The 19,677-nt window shown below is 44.4% G+C and overlaps 1 protein-coding gene across 1 annotated transcript in view; it reads left to right on the top strand.

The window, feature by feature from the left end:
- LOC119141004 (lipoxygenase homology domain-containing protein 1-like) overlaps positions 1–10,659 on the top strand; it is a 33,069-nt gene extending 22,410 nt beyond the window's left edge. Inside the window, exons 7-12 of the mRNA XM_037372660.1 lie at positions 541–791; positions 1,782–1,917; positions 4,851–5,011; positions 6,005–6,091; positions 8,469–8,604; positions 10,335–10,659. Coding sequence (XP_037228557.1) covers positions 541–791; positions 1,782–1,917; positions 4,851–5,011; positions 6,005–6,091; positions 8,469–8,604; positions 10,335–10,624 — 1,061 coding nt within the window. The 3' untranslated portion in view covers positions 10,625–10,659. The remainder of the gene's footprint in view (positions 1–540; positions 792–1,781; positions 1,918–4,850; positions 5,012–6,004; positions 6,092–8,468; positions 8,605–10,334) is intronic.
- Positions 10,660–19,677: the final 9,018 nt, after the last annotated feature.

The raw sequence follows: 19,677 nt of genomic DNA, 5'->3' as shown, positions 1-19,677 counted from the left end.
CAGGCTCTCACAGTGACAGTGAAGGTCCTGCTGGCCTCAGCAGCATTATAGGCTGCTGACCCCAAGTTTCCAGAGTTTTGTGATGCTACAGAACATGCCCCCACTGTTTAAAGCAACCCTCCTCCATCCTCTCAGCATCCTCTGGTGATGCTCGGTACTTCTCAAAATCATGAGGTTTGGTGCTTGGTACTTCTCAAAATCAAGTGACTTAGTTGCCAGTTCAATTTTTTTTTGCCTTTCTTCATCTAATCATCAATGCAGGGTGATAAAAAACCTATAATTTTTTCCATTGGGCCATGTGACAGCAAGTTTATTGCCACAAACCTGTTTCTCTCAGACAGTCTGAAGGTAGCGGAGTGTTTCTCAGAGGTATGTGTGGGACACAACAAAATGAAGCATTGCACTGTCGAAAGCAATGGGAACCATTGGAAATCACCAGTGGGAAGACAGTAGAGCCCTATGTAAATCCAATCAAAATTATTACTCTCATCCTTTTTTCCTCCCTTCTTTTCTTCCTAACCAAATTCCTGATTCCTTCAGGTATTGTGTACAACGTCGCTGTAGTGACAGGAGATATCAGGGGAGCTGGCACAAACTCCAAGATCCACGTAATCCTCCATGGCTCCAAAGGCTTAAAGAACAGTGGGAAGATTTTCTTGGAAGGAGGTGAATTTGAGCGTGCCAGAACAGATCTCTTTAACGTGGAGATAGCTGCTCTCCTCAGCCCTCTCAGCAGAGTCACCATTGGGCACGATAACTGTGGCGTCAGTTCTGGCTGGTTTTGTGAGAAGGTGAGACTAAATTGTTCATAGGCAGCTGTCAGGCTGTTCCCTCTCCATAACCCGACCCCAACAAGAAATACAGCTTAAAAATTAAATAAATAATACTAAAAAAATCTGCTTTTATCTGGATGATGGTATCCCCTGGTTTAACAAGTCAATATTATACATAATGCATGGTAGTAACTGATTGCCTCAAAGGCACATTAGATGCATAAGTCAATCACTCGCTAATTGGGTTGATTGCCCCTTTGCAGTCACAAGGATAGAGATTATTGTTTGTTCAGCTCCAAAAGCACCTTCAGATGTTCACCCAAGGGGCCAGACAGAAATGCAGTCTTGGATTGTGCTGAGCATCTCAAAGTTTTCATCCGTACTCAGACTTTGCTGAAGTTTTCAGATGCTGATTCGGAGCTCAGAGAAAAAAAAAAAAAAGTAGCTGACCACAGCTGTTACTGGGCAGTAGTGGAGAAATAAGTGGTGTGAGGTTGTGCACAGGATCAGCAGAAGGTAGTGGGAGGGTGGAGAGGGAGGCAGCTGCCTACCCTGAAGCTGGGAGGAAATGCAGTTTTCCTGGAAAGCAAAATCAGCTTGGGATGTATCTCAAGGCTTTTTGTATCTTGTGTTTCCTACAAAACCCTACTGTGCACTGGTGTGGTGCAGGGCACATGCTGCACCCTGACATGATGGTGACTTCTGCAGCCACACTGCCGGTTCCCTTTCCCTTCCCTTTGTGGTGTTTCACCTCTTCTTGGCTGACCCATTTGGATGTATTTCTAGAAAAGTGGGAATAACAGGACAGATGGGTCCTAGCTATGCTCCAATTTGGGAACTGTGCAACCAGTGCAGGTCATGTCGATCCAAAAAAAAAACCGATTTAGAGAGCAGGACCAAGATCTCCAGCTCTGTCTTTGCTTCAGTTAGTTGAATTTTTCTTATCAAGGTCCTGCCGGCTGCCAGTAATAGAGTATTCAAACTCAGCTTCCCAGTCTCTTTTCCTAGGTGGTGGTTTACTGCCCATTCACTGGTATCGAGCAAACTTTCCCGTGTGGGAAATGGCTGGATGAAGATGAAGGAGATGGTCTCATAGAGCGGGAGCTCTACGAAATGCTCTCCCTGCGCCAGAGAAGACTGAAAAGTATGTACAAGTGCCCAGGAGCCCTCCTGTGACCCCCCACAACACCCTGAGTGTTACCCATGCAACATGACATGGTCAAGTAGAGGCTCAAGGGAATTGAGGCCCACATGAGTTTCAGCTTTGAACATCCTGATTTGGGGAATTTAAAATGAAACTTAAAAATATTTTTAAGAATTGCACTCTTCTTCTTAAGGGAAGAAAAATGGACCTGGTTCCCAGGTTCACTGGACTTTGGGCATCTCACCTTTGCAGACAAGCCAGGCTACATTTCTCACTACTATAGAAACAAAGTTCTCCTACTCCAGATGGAAAAAAACCCTAAATATAACACAAATACAAATCTCGTGGAAAACAGGAAGAAAATCCAAATTCTCCCCACTAACTTCAACATTTTTACTCTTGGTCATTGAGGAAAAGCAGCTCTCAGTCCTGCCCAGCTGCCAGTGGTGCCTCCTGAGGCACGAGTGCTGCGTTTGAAGCCTCTTCTCTAGAGGGAGGCAATGGCACACGTCTGGGGGTGCTGCTCCGTGCTGTGCAGGGCAGCATACTGGCATGTTCATCCATCCAACCCCAGCTCCAGCACCCAGCCTCGCTGGCTGGTTTGGCAGCAAGCAAAAGGGATTGCTGCCGTCTCGCCTGCGCCAGCGCGTATGTGTAAGCAGAATGTTTTAATTAGGATAACAGATACAGTTTAATCTGAATGCTTTGGGTGGGCTCCTGCTTAAACAGCAGGTCACTTAAATAAATAAGCTTTATCTAAATGTTAGTCAGTGTTATAACCACACTGTGCCTCTGACTCTGTCCATTTAACTAAAGCATCTGCAACCTTTAACCCTTATTATCAGCTCTGATTGTTATTGACAGGCTAATTCCCCTGCTGCCGCAGTGCAGGAGATAGCATGAGCCTTGAGAAATCTGTGACCTTTAGCTGCCAGATTATAGAAGCGTAAGACTTGGAGTTAGAAAAGACCTATGTCTTTTCTTATGTCATCTCGCCTATCTCTCCGTGCATGCAGGACCGTCCCCTTCTGCAGAGCTGATCAAAGCTTGGTTCAACCTCACTTTGGGTATCCATGGTGAAACGGCTCCCTGCATAGTGTTTGCAAGCTGTTCCCCCACCTGATTGCAGCTCGATGTGTAGCTTGTATTTATTCTCTTTTTTTTTTTTTTTTTTATTCCCCTTCCCCCTCCAGCCTTAACTTGAATATTATTCTCGAAACTGTAGTGTTAGGTCTAGCCCTCCCTGGTGTTTTTGCCCTGGGGAATATTTGCTCTGGCTCCGAGAGAATTTCCAAGTTGCCAGGATCCCTTGATGTGAAGGGACAGGAAAGAGGGGAATGTGCCCAGCGAACCCTGGGAGGATGAGGATGGGTATTTGGAGAAATGCTTGGACTCCTCCAGCAGCTGTAGACCCAGCTCGCCCATGTTTGTCCCTGACAGCCCTCTATCAGCATTTAATCCTGGTGCAAGTTCCCTTTCCCCGCTTCCTGCATGCATCACTCCTTCTTTCCTTCAGCAAGAGATCAGGGAGGCCAAAGCAGACAGATAGAGAAGTCTCTGGTGTCTGAGTCGCCCTTGCTCTTTTCCCTAGGGAGAGCAGGCTGCCGCACCACATGCCACACACCAGCTTGCCTTAGCTTCATTTCCGCTCACGTGAAACTTGCTTTGCAGCAAGGAGTCGTCATGAACATTTTGCATATTACTGAAATAGGAGCAAAACTTTTTGTAAAAGAGTTCGCTTTCCCCCCTCACTTTTTGAGTTGCTGTTCCCTCTTTTTTTACAGTCAAATGCTGAGTAGATCAGTAAAGATCTAATTTATATGCATGTCATCATATTTTTATATTCCATTCTGGGCTCTGAAGGTCAAGCTGTGCTCATGCAGGCTCAGGCACACCGAAAGGGTTAGCGATTCTTTCATTAGGATTTGTTAATAATTCAGCTGATGTCTGAGTCAGGAAAGAAGCCCGTTCCCTCTCCTGTAGGTGCTGCAAGGCCTACAGAAGCGAAGCACGTTGCTATCAGTAGGGAATGCAGATGAGGGGCTCTTTAGAGGGTATAGTGTCACCTTTAGATATGCAACCAGCCTCTGGTATGAAAACCAGGGTAAGGCTGCTGCAGGTTCACTGCTCCTATGGTTAAAATGTTGGGTGAAGGCTTAAGAGGTACAAAAATGCATAGCTTTGCCACAATCTTTGGGCACATCGCTTAGAGTAACGTAAGCGCTAACTGAAGTCGGGTGGGATTTAGGCATTTAAATAATTTCAAAACTGTTGAAAAATATCTTTACATTGCTCTGAGCGTGTTTGTCCCACATGATGCAGCCTGGCTAGAGACAGCTGAATGGGCTCTGAGCCAGCCTGTCCTGCAAAAGGCGTATCTGGGGTAATTGGTCCAGTCTCAGGAAGGCTGATTAGGTCAGGATGAAGAGATACACGGCTTCATCCATAACCCTCCTTGCTCCAGACTCAGATCATCTGGAGCAAATTTTAGGAGCTACCTGGAGCTGCATTGCTCTGTATGCAAGTACCTGGAGACTCTTTCTCATTGACAAAAAGAAAGCTGACTGTTTCCCTGGCTTTAAGACCTGCAGGTGTTGGGGAAGTGTGCTGAAAGTACAGAGATGGAGCACATCCCTGGACTACCGTGTTAGTAATACATAACACAGAAGAATATGGTTCACCTGGAAAGTGGTGATTTATGGATTTCTCATTTTGTTTTAAATGAAAACACAGAATTATACTTCCAAGCAATCTTGTTCCTATATGTCACGTAGCAGCTGATTACGTTTGTGCAGAAAAGGATAAATTGTCCTGGTCTTCTTACACACCATCCTGCTCTCTCTACCATAATAAGAATAAGAATTATGTTTTTTTTACCAGGACACCTTTAAACATTATTTTTTAAACAAAATGTCTTGAACCTTTCTCTGTAGAAAGCCCCTGGTCTCTGTGGATCTGGACAAGTGACATTAAAAATGCAGGGACAGATGCCACCATCTACTTCCAGATATATGGAGACAAGGGGAAGTCGGATGAGATGAAGCTGGACAACAATTCAGACAACTTTGAAGCTGGACAGACTGACAAGTTCATGGTATGAATCTTCTTCAAGTGGTAAGCTTGGCTTGTTGTTGTTTTCCAGGGCATTAGATTCAGTCCTGCGCAGAAAATCATCAGCATGAGATCTTCACCTCAGTAGATCTTTTTGAAGTGGAGGTGTAGTCGTTTAGTGGTGATGCAAATGATTTACCCACCTATGGATATGGCTTGACTTCTCCAAGCAGGGCTTAGGCTGGTGCTCCTGTGTGCTCAAGTGGTGATGACTTCAAGTCATAGTGGTACCAAGTATCACATCTCCTCTGTGGCTCCTCAAGCAGACAGTCCCCTCCCCTCAGGCACAGCCCCACTCATGTTCCAGACTATTCTGCCCATTTGGACCATGCCACTCTGAAGTTAATAACTTATCTATTTTCCCTCCGTGCCTAAGCAGTCATTAGTTATTTACAGGAGATTTAGCAGTGGTGTTTTGTCTCCTCAGTGATCTGGTCTTCAGCCTCCTTGGATGTGAACCTCCATGAATATTTAGGGCTGAGCTCAACAGCATGCTGAGTTTGGAGGCTGGGGAGGGCCTTCTTGTGTTTAGGAAGAAATACATTTAAAAGTTGATTGGGGACTGGTCAAAGAAAAATTGAGAAAAAAGGGATTTTAATGCATGGCTATAGCCAAAGCATTTACTCACTTTGCAGCAGAAGCAGCCATAGTTGCCTTCTGGGCAGTGTGGCTGTGCTTGGCAGACACTGCTCCAGAAAGAGCTGAAGCCTGAGAGCTGGCCTTAGTGCTTACTGGGAGGAGTGGTTACAAGCAGCTCTCATGATCAAAAGCGTATGGATGCAACTTATGTGTTCTCCTCTCCTGAAAAGAGAGGTGTCAAGCTACTTTTGAAGAGTTGGGTTTGTTATTTTTAAAGGACTTTTTTTTTTTTTTCCTTTTAGTATTTGGCTCTTAAAAGATGTTCAGAGGTGTCCTTTGTCTGCATGCTTTTCTGACTTACAGCAATGGATAAAGCAGTTTTTTTCCCCCTCTATAGATCGAGCTCCCTGATCTGGGCATATTTTATAAACTTCGGATATGGCATGAGAAAAGAAATCCCTTTTCTGGCTGGCACCTGAACAAGGTGAGGGGACAGCAAGGGAAGGCAGAGCTAAAAAGCCAGACTGGTTACAGAGGTCTGCAGTGCCAGTCCTGGGACTGGCCGCTGCCAGTGGCGTTTGATGTGCAGTGGCCAGAGGTGCCTCCCTTTGCAGATGGTGCTGGCCGAGGGGTGGAAGTGGAAATCCTACACAAAAATGGGATGTGAAGGGAGAACGTTGTAGTGTTGGCAAAAGTATGTGGGGACAGAAGGGATTCATTGCGTGTTTTCTGCAGGAAATTCCTTCTCCTTCCCCTCGCTCTCATTCAGCCCAGCTGTATGTATGGGAAACAAGACCGATGGGAAATGGCAGCTCCCAACAACCAGGATCAACGGTGGAAATACCTTTCCCCATCCTTCCAGCATCAGGTCACTGTAGCCCCCTCCACCACTGCTGCCAGAGGTTTTTTTCCCTTGTTCTTCAGAAAGTTTCCCACTCTTAGACATCGTTAGCATACATAGGGGCAAACCCTCTCCTTCTGTGCCCTAGTTAGGCTGGTCATAACGAAAAACTGATTGCACAGTGTGGTGTAACCTGCTGATGGCTGATGCCCCCACTGCAGGAAGTGGACATTGGCAGACTGGAGGAGCCCATGGGGACTGTGCAGAAGAAAGCAGCACTGTGCTGTCTGGGAAATAAAAAGGGTCATCTGCTTGATCTTCAGTCATGTGTCCTTTGTTCTACCAGCCATAATTATTACCATGCTGTCATCTCTGCCCTGTGTCTGCAAGGCAGCAATTTAATCTCTAAACTTCACCCATACTCCTTCTGCAGAGCTTGGATGATGTTCTCTGTACTTAAAACATACACGTTGCTTGCAGCCATAATAAATGATAATAAATCACAATTTACCACTTAGAGGTTTTCCTTGCATGCCTCTAACCTGCCTTGACAGGTCCTGCTCTCCTGCATTGTCAGGCAACTGCGAAAGCATGCACAGCCTCTCCAGTGGGGAGAGGGCATCAAGTACTGCTCTGTTCACCATATGGTGGGAGAAGGCATCTGGCTGCACTTTTTATCAAAAAGACAGTGTTGGTCAGACTTTGGGCCACTGCAATTGTCTCTACCAGTTTGTTCACAGATGAGCAAAAATGCTTAGACCTTCCATGGCTACACATTTCCCTGGGGCATCCTCTTTTGCTGGACAGAAATTGTGTTTAGGGAAGACAAGAAGCACCTGACAGCGTGTCTAGGATTTACTTTGGGCAAAACAATCTAAGCAAACCTAGTGAAGATGCTCAAAATCAATCTGCCTGTGTACAGCCAGTCTGATGTTTTCTGGCTCTATCAGGCTCATGGCACATGAATCCTGTCACTTGGGCATCCGTTTTAGCATCTCAGACCATAGACGAAGCCTTAATGATGCTTTGTTCCATCCCTCACGCATTTCATGCCAGGCTTGCTCTCATGTTGGGGCAGGCTTCCATTTTCTATTACAGGAACACAGGAACAGTCTTACTGGTCAGGCCAAAGGCCCATCTTGCCCAGCACCCTCCCTCCTGTGCCGCATAAGTGCGTGATTAGGGAACAGTGAGGAAAGGGCAAACGTTTATGATACTTTCCCCTAACATTCTTCCTGTTTCTGACTATTTCCAGTTGGAGAGTTATTTCCTGAACGGATCTACTAAACACAAAGCATTTAGTAGGTTTCCCTTCCATTTATTTGTTCAAAGGTTCCAGTCGCCCCTTGAACATTTAAACTTTTAACATCCGTAACAGCTTTTGACAAGGACTTCACAGGTTGGCTGTGTCCTTTGGTTCGCTTTGAACTTCGCTCTTTGAGCATCATTTGATGTCCTGTATTTCTTGCAGCAGGAAGAGCGAATAGTTGACCCCTCTCTGCCTCCCCCGTGTCATCTGTGATTTTGCAGACCTTCACCGTACCCTTCCTTCACCTGCTTTGCCAGCCGTCTGCAGAGCCCCACCTTGTTTGCTTGTTAGTCCTTTGGAAGATCCTGCAGATCTTTCATCGTGCTTGCTGCCATTTTCCGGGTGTCTCCTCCATGTGGCATGCCCTGATTCTGAGCTGCCAGAAGTGGCGGTGCAAATGCCATCCCCCATTTGCTCTGTGGATTTATACAGTGGCATATGACGAGCAATTACTAAAAGCCTGGGTATCCATCAAAACTTTCACAACACCATGGAGCGATTGGAGAAAGGAGGAAGAAAAAGCCATCAGTTATGACAGACTTTGCTCCATGCATCACTGCGGTGCACGAGTTGGGATGACAGTCTTGTTATTAATGCGTGTTATTCCTCTGCTGCTACCTACTCTTGCTTCCCAGGCAAAAACGTGTCAGGAGCTTGTTGCTTTTTTGTCTTTAAGCCTCTGAACTCATGCAGTGTTTTGGTTTAATGAAGGTAACTCTGCTGAAAACGCTGACAAAAGAAAAATACTCATTCAACTGCGGCCGCTGGCTAGATATAAATGAAGACGACAATGAGATTGTGCGGGAGCTCCCTGCGGAGGGATCTCTAGTGACTGAAGTCATGCCAGGTGAGAGCCACAGGCTTCATGCAGGGGCTCGCTTAGGACCTGAACAGAAGGAAACCCTCTTTGTGTAAGGGATGCACAGGCAGACCAATGCAATTCAATTAGCTTCTCTTTCTGGCACTTTCTCTCTGCAGTATTTTCTGTATGCATCATTAGCTGCATGAAGCCTCAGAAATCCCAGGCTCTTATTTTGAGCAGATTTCTCTGTGGTGGGAGGTGGAAGAGATCTGGCAGCAGCACAATTGTTTCCAGAGCTAAATTTTTCTTTCAAACTTGTATATTTTTTTAGTCTCCCTTAAAAAAGTGAACTGCCCGGTTTGAAGGGATTCTCATGGAAAGCAAGCTAAGCTGAAATGCAGTCTGAAATGTAACAATCATTTTTGGGCTCTAAAATTTTATTTAATTATATGCACATTTATGCAGTTATATGTATAAATGTATAGCAAGCTGCACAGAAGAGTTGTGCAAGGGCACAGGCACCTTTAAGTATGTGTGAGCAATCTGATTTATTTACTGAGTTAAATGTGCTTGAACTGGAGATTTGATTAAGGAAAACTGCAGAACTTTGTGTTGGCTTCCTGAAGTGGTCACTTCTGTCTTGACCTAGTGTCACAAGAATTAAGTGTACTTGGAGGGGGAATTTTGGAGAGCAGAATATCTCAAGGTGGCCGCTGGGATTTCTCTTATTTCCACCAAAGCACCCAATGGGGCTCCACACTCTGCAGAGTACGAGTCTCCTGTTTTCTGAAATTTCTGATGAACTCTGCAATCTGCATGCATCTGAGCAGTTCCGCAGAAGAGGAAGAGTAATTGTAATTGCAGATGTTATTAAAATGTAAATAAACCTGGTTTGGAAATGTATTTTTAATCAACTGTGGAGAGGGCTGCTTCAGTTCAGAAGCAGGTGCTTTCCCGTCAGGAGCGGCTGTGCTGAGCAGGGGCCAGACGCAGCATCTGCATGTTGGGCTTGCAGGCGGGTTTGGGGAGCATCGCTTCTCGTCCCTTCCTGATGCCAGAGAAAAAGGTCTCTCTCTTGAAAGCTGGTCTGTGGGTCGGTTCCTTGTTGTGAAATTTCTCCTGGAAATCCTTCACCCAATGAGGTGGGAGGGCAGGGTGGGGGCAGGAAGGTGGCAGCTCAAAAATCCATCCAGCAAAATCCTAAAGAAAGATCTCAAAGGTGACATTGAGGCAAGATGCAATCCAACCTCCTGCACCATGAGGGTCACAAGTAAATGGGGCCAGCTGGGCTTGTCCTGTCCCATAAAGCCAACAGGAAGAACCTGTTTCTCAGGTCCATGAGAGCTTTTTTTTTTTTTTTTTTTGTCTGCCTGCCATGCTGCTGGATGCTGAAAATGACATATTTCCCAAACACATTGTTGCAAGGTCACCCATCACCAGGACCGTCTTCGGAAGGCAGGAGCAGGGGGTGGAAGGACTGGGGCCCCATGGAGGCTATGCACCCCAATTCATAAGGTTTTACTTGAAGGGGGCAGAATTTTTGTGTCCTTCTTTGGAAGGGTTTTATGGGTTTTCTTAACAATTCAGGCCTTCCTATTTGGGATTTTTTATTTTCTTAGTGATAATATGGAAGTGTAAAAGTCAATACATCAGCAGAAGTATCAGCTGGAAGCATGAACACTTCAACTTAATTGCAAGTCCATGGAAAACGTAGTAAATTTAAACGGCAATTAATTGTGTTGCTGAAATTGTTTTATTAATTTATGTCTCCACAGTGATAAAGTACCGGGTGACGGTTTGCACTGGGACGGTAAGTGGGAGCGGCACGGATGCCAACGTCTTCGTCTGCCTCATCGGCGAGCAGGGAGACACGGGAGACCGTGTTCTCTACAACTGCATCAACACTGCCAATAAATTTGAGAAAGGCAATGTAAGTTCACACAGTTGCTCCTTAAGACGGGTTTTAAAGTGTGTGGCCATTTGTAGAGAGACATATATATTTCTCTCTATAATTCTTAGATGTGTATTTGTAAACTTGGTTGATTTCCTCGCCACTTTGCGCTAGGACAGTATGGAGAAATAAATCACATCCACAGAACATCATAGCAGGTTGCAATTGGAGGGAGGCTTAGGTCAGGGACAGTGTGCCCATTTGACATTGGTGTGTTCACACCAGAGGCTCCTGGTTTGCTTCCCAGCTAAGGACTGGGAATGCTAATTGCATCTTCAGGATGGGGGAGAAAAATCCATCTGTCTTCCAAGAACAAAAGGGAGCCTTCTGCCCTCTATATAATATGGGGGAAATCTGGATCCTTGGGCAAAGGAAGAAAAAGCATCTTATTTAATGTGAAAATCAGAACTGAAAGCCTAAAGCATTTATATTTTTTTTTCTTTATATTTTTTCCTTTATATTTCCTCCAGTCTCCCCTCAACCATGCTGTGCTCGGTTCTTGTGTCTTCTTTTCAATCTGGTTTTCAACATGTTTTTGTATGCCCATGTCCTGAGTGGAGGGGGGTGGAAATGGACTGAACTGGAGACAGAGCCTGTTCCCTGGGAAGCTGGAGATAATGAAGAGGTCAAACTGCAGTTAAAGCCCTCACAGCATTAACAAGCAAATAGTGTGCTGATCTGATCTGCGGGGTCAACCTACTTAATATGTATTCAATTATGAGGCATGTTTTGGACCTCTAGGGTCCAACTTCGACTGGTAAAACGTAATCAGTATCTCCTGGAGGAGATTTTGAGAATCTGATCACAGAACTCTGCAGACTTCCCATCTTTTGTGTCATTATTTGATTGGAGATTTGGATTGGAAAGAGAATGAGGATAAAAAGAGGTCACATTTTCAAAATCGACCATTGAATTAGGCTTCTCAAATATACATTAACATGTTGGATTTGCCTTTGAGAGTCCAAAATTTCCAGTTCTTCACTGAAATCATTGAGTTTTTTATACTTTGAAAAAAATTTTCATCAAGGTTTTCTTATGCCCATAAGACCTGTCCATGCAAACATGTGGTGTTTATGTACTGTAAAAGTTTATTCTGCTTCTAAATGATATCAAAGTTTGCAGACACAGATGTTGCAAACATCACATTTTTGCCTATGCACTTGCATTATAGATTTTTTTTTTTATTTTAAAAGGTAAAGCTGTAAAGGACAGCATTTTGTCAAAATGGTAACAAAATGAGTCATGCTTTCATGGTGGTTTGAAGATTGGTTCAATGGTGTTCCAAAGAAAGAAGATACAGATATTTTAAACACAGATGATGACTATTTTATTTTTACTGACAAAAATGAGTTACATGAAGGGGGGGGGGGGGGGGGGGAGATAAAAACTTTGGAAATCAATTGATGTGATTGATAGTATCCAGATGATATAAACCAAACTGGAAGCTGTTACAGGAAAACTGCTCTCTTGGCATGAGGAGCTGAATGCTGGTGAATGAATTGGAAGCTGTTTAAGGATTGATCCTGACAAACTTAAGCTCCTATATTCAAGAAACTGAATGAGTATACCTACACTGGTAGACTCAGGTACCCTATTAAAAAGAAATGTTGCTAAGTCAGTGCAGTCTCTAATCTACGGCCACTTAAACCAAGAGTATCTTGATTACCAATTTAAATTGAAAAGTTTGCTTGCAGATGCAAACTAATAGCCTGTATAGAAGGTAACATTTAAAGATGCCTCTAAATTAGGTGTTTGCCCTGCTGTAGTTCCAGTTAGTTAGCTACTCATTAATTTGTATCAGTCGTTAATCAGTAAGATGAACATCAGGCCTAATGAATTAGAGTTCATTGACTTAGACTGGCTCAGTGAGGGTTTGATACCTTAAGTCCCCAGTTCAGCAGCTTTGAGTATGTAAGTAACACTTGATCATCTATGTAAGCCCATCATTTTAAAACAGTGATAGTATGTTCAGCTGCCTTAATTTTAAAGGTCAGTTTGGAGTCCTGAATACTGGGAAAATTATGGTTGTTCTAATAAATTTGAATAGCTAATTAAAGTATTGCCTTGCCACTACGCTTTCTGGAAGCTAGCTGGGTATGTGTTACCACCGTACATGCTTCATGGGCTTCTGGGAGCTGAAGAATGAATGAATTGCAGTGTTCGGTTAGCTTCCTCTTACCTAGCCAGACAAGTCATCCAGCTGGTAACCACAGCGGTCGTGCCTGTTTGTGGGGCTATATGCTTCAGATACGCTGTGTGTTTACCCACAGTGTTTACCAGGTACGTGTGTGCATCTGTATGTGTGCCATAGGTACTTGCCTAGCCTGGTTCCCAGGGGAGCGACTCGCTCTTAATGCATCTCTCTTCTTTTAGCCATGGGGAACTGATGCTTCCAGCACGCTCTGGAGTAACAGAGTGATGGTCTTTAGGGGACATCACTTGGGCTAATCTGTTGGTTGATGATTGGAGCCCTTTTCCAGGGGAGGCCAAAAAATAATAATATAGAAAAAGCCATAAAATTTGTGTTTCTTGTAGGGTATTAAGGGTATCTAGCTGGTTCACACCAACCTCTGAGCACAGCTCATGGAGCAGCTGGAAGTACCCCTGTGCAGTTATGCCCGGTGCTTGCCCGCCAGGAGATGGCTGGGTTAAACTGTGCTCAGCGGTCCATGTAGTCTGAATTCAATGTAGGTTAATGTCTTTGAACCGTACCTCTAAATACTTCTGTGGATTTAGTCTGAAGTGACCTGCCCCAGATTTCTCAGAAAGCTGATATCTGAGCAGGGGTCTGAGCTTGGATTTCCTGCCTCACTGTATGAACTTCATAATCAAATCGCTTTTCTTTTTTACAGTTGTGGAGGGCACACAATGACATGGGAGATTTAAAATGCTGGCAGATCATATATTCGTAAATCCAACGTTATACATCTAGCACAAATATTCAGGCTTTCATTCTTTGGCAAATTAATTCATACTTTCTCCTTCATCTAGTGAAGAATTATCTTGCAGCATGGTGATGATGTTGGTTTGCAATAATAAATTCAGTTGGTTTGTTTGTTTTTAAGGGGAAATATGCCTTACTTTTTTTTCCTTCTTCTCAAAGGCTGATGAATTCTTCATTGAAGCAGTAACGCTGAAGCAGGTGAGGAGGGTGAGGATAGGGCATGATGGCAAAGGAGGAAGCAGTGGCTGGTACCTTGCCAAAGTGATAGTGAGGGAAGAAGGACAGCCAGAAAGTGAGGCTGTGGAATTCCCCTGCTACAGGTACTGGAAACAATGCTTGCAAATTATGCCTCCATCTATGCATTTGTCAGACTTTGAAGAGCCTAGCTGTTGTTCCAAGACTGGAATTTTCTGAGCACAGCTTAATCCTCCCTTTTATTTATTCATTCGTTTATTTTTGCTAAGCCTGAAAGCAAAGAGTGTGGATTGGGAGGTCTAAGATATGGTTAACTCCCCTTACCGAGCAAAGAGCAATCTGAATTGTGAACTCCTCAGCAATTAGCTCAGTAGCACAGAACATTTCCAAAAGATGAAATCCAACCTTCCAGTACCACATCCAGTGTCACTGCAATTGCCTGCTGCAGAAACACGCTTTGCAATCTGCTGCAATCTGCTAGTTTTATTGCATGCATGGAATGAGGTTCTGATCCCTCATATGCACATCCCATCTTGCCAGGAGCAATAGGATGCTACTTTTGTGTTGGGAGAATGCAAAACTTGTCACGCTGCCATCTCAAGAGCTCCTTGCATGAAGGGAAGTGCATATCATGCAGACAGAGATAGTGGCAGAGCAGAGGGTTGTGACATACCCTGTGGGTGGGTTATAAATGTATTCTCCTCTTTCCTAGACAGTGAAGTGGCCCAAAGAAATGTGCTGTGCTGAGGCTACCCAAGGGGAATGAGATGCACCATCTGCCCTGGCACTAACTAGGGTCTGCCTCAACAGTGCAGCACAAACTAGAGAGAACTGGGTGAAAACACGAGACTAACTTCGGTGTAGCTCAGTGTCCTGTAAAGTCCCCCTTGCCCTCTCAGAATGTCCACCCTGTAGGATGGAAGTTCATTGAGCTCCACCTAATAGCATCAAGCCCAGTTCTAAAAGGTCATCTCCTGGGGGACAAATGGGATTGTAAAATGCAAACACAATTATTTTTAAATTTCAAAGGTAAAACCTCTAAGCTGGTTACTTGTCTTTAGTCTTGGAAGCACTCCACTGTAATGAGGGAGTCAGCCAAATACAAAACAGGAGCCAGCCCCAGCCTCTCTGCATTGCTAAAGCCATGTCACATCAGAGAGCAAACTCACCGGGGAGACGGCACCGAGCAGCAGATGCAGTGTCATCTTGGTTGTGAAAAGCAAGCCAGTCTCTCCCTTCTCAAAGAACAAACCACCATGTTGTCATTGCTGCCTTTTGATGCATATTTAACAACCATATGTTTTACTGAGTTAAGCAAGCAAGCTAGACAGGTTTTTACTTGGACATGAAGTGTCCATGTGAAGAGCTGTTTTGCTCAGACTCCTCAGAGATATTTCTGTGTCTAACTGCTCTGTGCAGCTGGCTTGTTTTAAAGATTTCCTTTTAAATTATCTCCTTACTTGACTGTTTAACTAGGTGCCTTCCCTCAGCTTGGAGTGACGACCACTTCCCCTTACACCCGTGGGTCAGAAGCATCAGTCCCAGGGCATTTCCCTCAGGCCAGGGATTGAAAAAAAGAGGGAGAAAGAAAACCCAAGCCCTTATCCCCAAAATATTCATAGAGTGCATTCAGGCTTCAAGTGACAACTGATGGAATTCCACTCTTCTTACCTTTCTTAATGTCTTTTCCCAAGTGTTATCAGTGTTGTTTGTGTGGCTGTATTTGCTGTCCTTGTGCCAGCATTATCTCTTCCTCTCAGATTGAGAAGGTGACATGACTGATCGCCTCAAAACACAGGGACAGCTGCTCCCTCTCACTATCTTTGGTGCCTGTGTCTCTCGGGAGACTGGGGCATCATCGCAGTATACGGGTGTCGTCATGGAGTCTGGAGATATCTGAGGGCGAAGGTGCTCACCCACTGCATCCTCCATGTGAGGGATAAACACCTCCATGACCTGCAGCGTTTGGATGTTCCCCTCCAGTCCTGTAGGCCAAGGACAGCTTATGTCCTGGCTGCTTTGGCAGCTGCTCAGAGAGGCTTGCTTCACCTGCTTCTTCAGAGCCAAGGTGTTGAAGAGGGCTTGGCCAAGAAGAGCCAGTACAAGTAGGGTTATCTAGGGATGCCATCTGAGGGACACCAGTGAGCTTCAGCTTCTGTTTGTCCGGTCTATGGCCAGCCAGTAGACATGCTGATGTTCTCATTGCCTTCATCTCCAAGACGAGATTAACTTCCACCCTGCTACACAGCATGGTATGGAGCAAACACCTGCTGCTGCTGTGGTGTCCTTACTGAAAGCTACTTCGTTGACTTTCTGCCGCCTAGCTGCTACTGTGAGACAGCTAGAGGACAAAATGCCTTCCAGCAGAAACAGATCTCACCTGTGCAGAAAGCTACACAGGCTGCTTCACTCTGTAAAGACTAGGCTGTACCGGCACGTGGAGAGCAGACACGGTAGCAAAGAACTAGCTAACCAGCTTCCAGTAGAACTGATGTCTGCAGGATACCCTTATAGATCTTCATCGCACAGAACTTGTTGAAGTCTCTGTTTTCGTTATTTACATATCCATATACATGGCTGTGTTTTCTCTTTTAATTTGAAAGCTTTTTTATGACTCTGTGGGAACATCTATTACCTAGTAGTCACAAGAGCTCTATGACAAGAACTGTCTTTGTTGTACAAAGGAGCCAGGAGAGATAAAGGGAAGCTAAGTGGATTAATTGTGAGTTTGTGTCAGATTCAGGAAGAACATTGAGAAATAATGACTCCCAGGCCTGTGCTTTCAACTGTTAAAACAGTTGGCTGTAAAGGGAATGGCTTGTAGCTCTTCTTAGAACCAGTGATTTTTAAAGTGGTCATTTGATCTGTGCGTGCAAGAAGTAAATGCAGGTAATGTCTCCAAGTGTTATTTTGCAGGATTACTAGTGCATCACTTGGATGCACTGCAGTATGATTCCTCCCTTATGACCATGTGACATTATAATATCCATGCATTTAGGGACCGACCACTGACTCATTCCGTGGTGCAAATGAACAATTTATACCTCAGAATACCTGATGTGGTTTTAGGTATCATGATTATGAATACCGCTAGAAAGTTCAAGATGAAGGAGTTCACCTTTCGCCCAGAACTGGAGCCAAACCTTTCTGAAGCTCATCATGGAGTTCTTCAAATTTCATTTTCTCCTCAAGGCTCTGTGGAAGTCCAGGAATGGACTAGCTGACATTCTCTCAAATAGCCTATTTTTTATAATATTTATATCCCAGACAGAAATGAATTTTCAATCAGGCAGTCGTGAGTTCATGACAGGATAGAACTTTATATGCTATAAATCATTACAGCTCCACTGAAATCTTCAGTGATACTTCATTACTTTTTTTTTCTAAGCATATGGACTGCACCATCCTAATTTTTCTCTGGTGCAAGCATAAGGGAACATCGATAATTCTCTGAAGAACAACAGGCAGACCATGAATGGGATGATGCACTAGGAGACTGCTGTGAAAGAACATTTATTCAGTCAAATGCCAAAAGTGTTCATCATACAAAGGATCCAGAGAAATCTCCTTTGGTTACCTAAAAATAAACTGAAATGTCTATCAATTTTACACGTATTTTTATATATAGGTTATTTTTAAAGACACACACAAATACGTATGTACCTCTGAATCTAATGGATGTGCTAATCATTCTAATTGCACACAAGCTATCATCCGCTGGATTTCACATGCTATATATGATGTCATACCATATTTTTTCAAGTGCTTCCCTGACTCTGACCCTCTAGAAATTCTCTCTGAAATGGCTTTCATGTCAGATTTGTGTCTGCTTTGGATTATTGGACATACAACATCTCTTCAGAACCAAGTACGCGATACAGGACAGGACTACAACCTTGCAAATCCCACAGTGGCATGTGAATTACATGCACTGAAATCGTGTGGAAGCTCTGATAAAATAAAAGATTTTGACAGGTCTTTTTACTAGGAATATGATGGCGCTATACTGAAAAATTCTATTTTCTGCAGCCTGATGTGTTTATAATGTGTCAATTCATTTGTTTTCAGTGTAAGACTACAAACCCCTGGTTGCAATCTGCTGCTCAGCAATACGCTATTGGAATTAGATTGAAGTAAAATTAGGACATTGCAGCATATGTGCTGAAGGAAAGGAACACGGTGGCATTGTTCATCCAAATACTTCCTCTGTCACTAAAGTCATATTCTTGAGAAAATAGTGCTTCTGCCATGTCTGGTTATTCTCTTGGCTGAAACAAAGTAAGGAGCCTTAAGCCACTTCTGGTGATAAACCTCCCTCTTCCTCCTCCAGTCCAAGAGATAGTCATTCCCTTGCCATCAGCGACTACCAACATTGGTAGGGGGAATTTCTTTATCTAGGGGTGTGTCCTCCTTTTTTGATTCATTTTTCTCATCTGCCCTTGCTGCCGAAGCAGTTAGCATTTGCCGTGCTGCACACAGAGATCTGTTTCTGGTGGGATGTGTTTTCGTCCAGTGGTTCACCCAGTTTCATCCCATGTTTTCCTAAAGCATCAGCAGTGGTGAAGGTGACAGAAAACAGCAGCACATACACTGGTGGCACCAGAAACAGCAGCTTGCAGGACACAAAAACCAGCAGCAGGAGACCAGGAGTGTGTCTACCTTGTGAGCTTCTGCCTTCCTGAAGGCCATGCTGAATTCAATGGTCCTGGGGTGGTGGAGTTCAGGAATCTTGTGGGTCCTCCCAGTTAACATCCATGTACGCAGAAGTATCTTGGCTTTGGGATGATGTGATCCCCTAGCCATTGCACACCTGCCCAAGGATGTGAATTCTGAGCCAGCATCAAGAACTACATGATACAAAGGTATTAAGGACCAGTTCTAACAGGTAAAAAAAAAAAATAAATCCCCGACCCAAAACTTCAATGAAGGCTTCCTTTCTTAAGATAACATGATGTCTTAGCATGCTCCCTTTCTGCCCTCCTTGCACTCTATCTTTGCTCAATTCTTGACATCAATTTCATGGTCTTCCCCACAGATTGTTCTGCTCTTCTATCCCCACTACACCTCTCAGCCTCCCCTGAGACACACCACCATGCCTGATGTCTTCAAATGGTGTTCATGTGATCATCACATGTTCATTGCCTTCATGCTGCCCCCCTTAGCTTTTAGCCCTTTTCAAGCCACCTGCTTTACAGAGTGAAAGGGAGGAGTACGGGATAGGCTGCATACCCACCAATCCACCAGAACTTGGAGGGGAGCTGGGAGTGGAGATGTGTGTCTGTGCGGTGGGGCTGTACGAACCTCTTTTGCATGGGGATTTTGCTGCTGGTGCTTCTGGGACCAGCTGGCTCTAGCTTGTGTTTGAATTTCTTTCTCGGTGCTGTTTTTCTGCATGGTTTCTTTGTGCGTATTGCTTTCTTCTGGGTGGGAAGGGAGAGGAGGAGACTAAAGATTCTAACGTTCCTTCAGATGGATGAAACAGAGACCTAGCGTCTTTGGTCTTCCAAAAATATCTGGTTACTACCTGGTCACCATGGTGAGTCCAACTGGTCATGACTATAAGCTGTGCTGGCTTATGACCAGTGAGATACCACAGGTTTGATCCAGCTCTCAGTGGGCATTTGTTCCTGTCTCCAAATCCCTGTTAAGAGGCTCGTTTGCTGGTTTCCTTGTGTGCTGGATCATCAGCAAAATCAAAGATGGAAACAAATGGGAAACGAGCTCCCCTTCTTTCTGGTGTGAGGGTCAGCCAAGGAGAGAACACGTGGCACGGCGACGCTGCGGGAAGCTGGCAGCACATCTGCGCTGCATGTGTTTGTGCAGAAGCAGGTCTTCTGTGATCTGGTGTCATTCACACAGCTGCGTGGCTGCCTCTGAAAAAGAAACAGTTTCTAGGAATTTGTTTTTCTTTTTCTAGTTCTGGGAATTATTATAGCAATTTAAATACCTTGCATGACCTGCCAGAACTAGCTCACTTGTCCTTCGCTCATCCCCGCTGGTTTTAAGGCGTAATTTTAACTGCAAAAGA

This window comes from Falco rusticolus, chromosome Z (genome assembly GCF_015220075.1).
Source record: "Falco rusticolus isolate bFalRus1 chromosome Z, bFalRus1.pri, whole genome shotgun sequence".
Lineage (NCBI taxonomy): Eukaryota > Metazoa > Chordata > Aves > Falconiformes > Falconidae > Falco > Falco rusticolus.
This window is presented reverse-complemented; position numbering and strand designations above follow the sequence as displayed.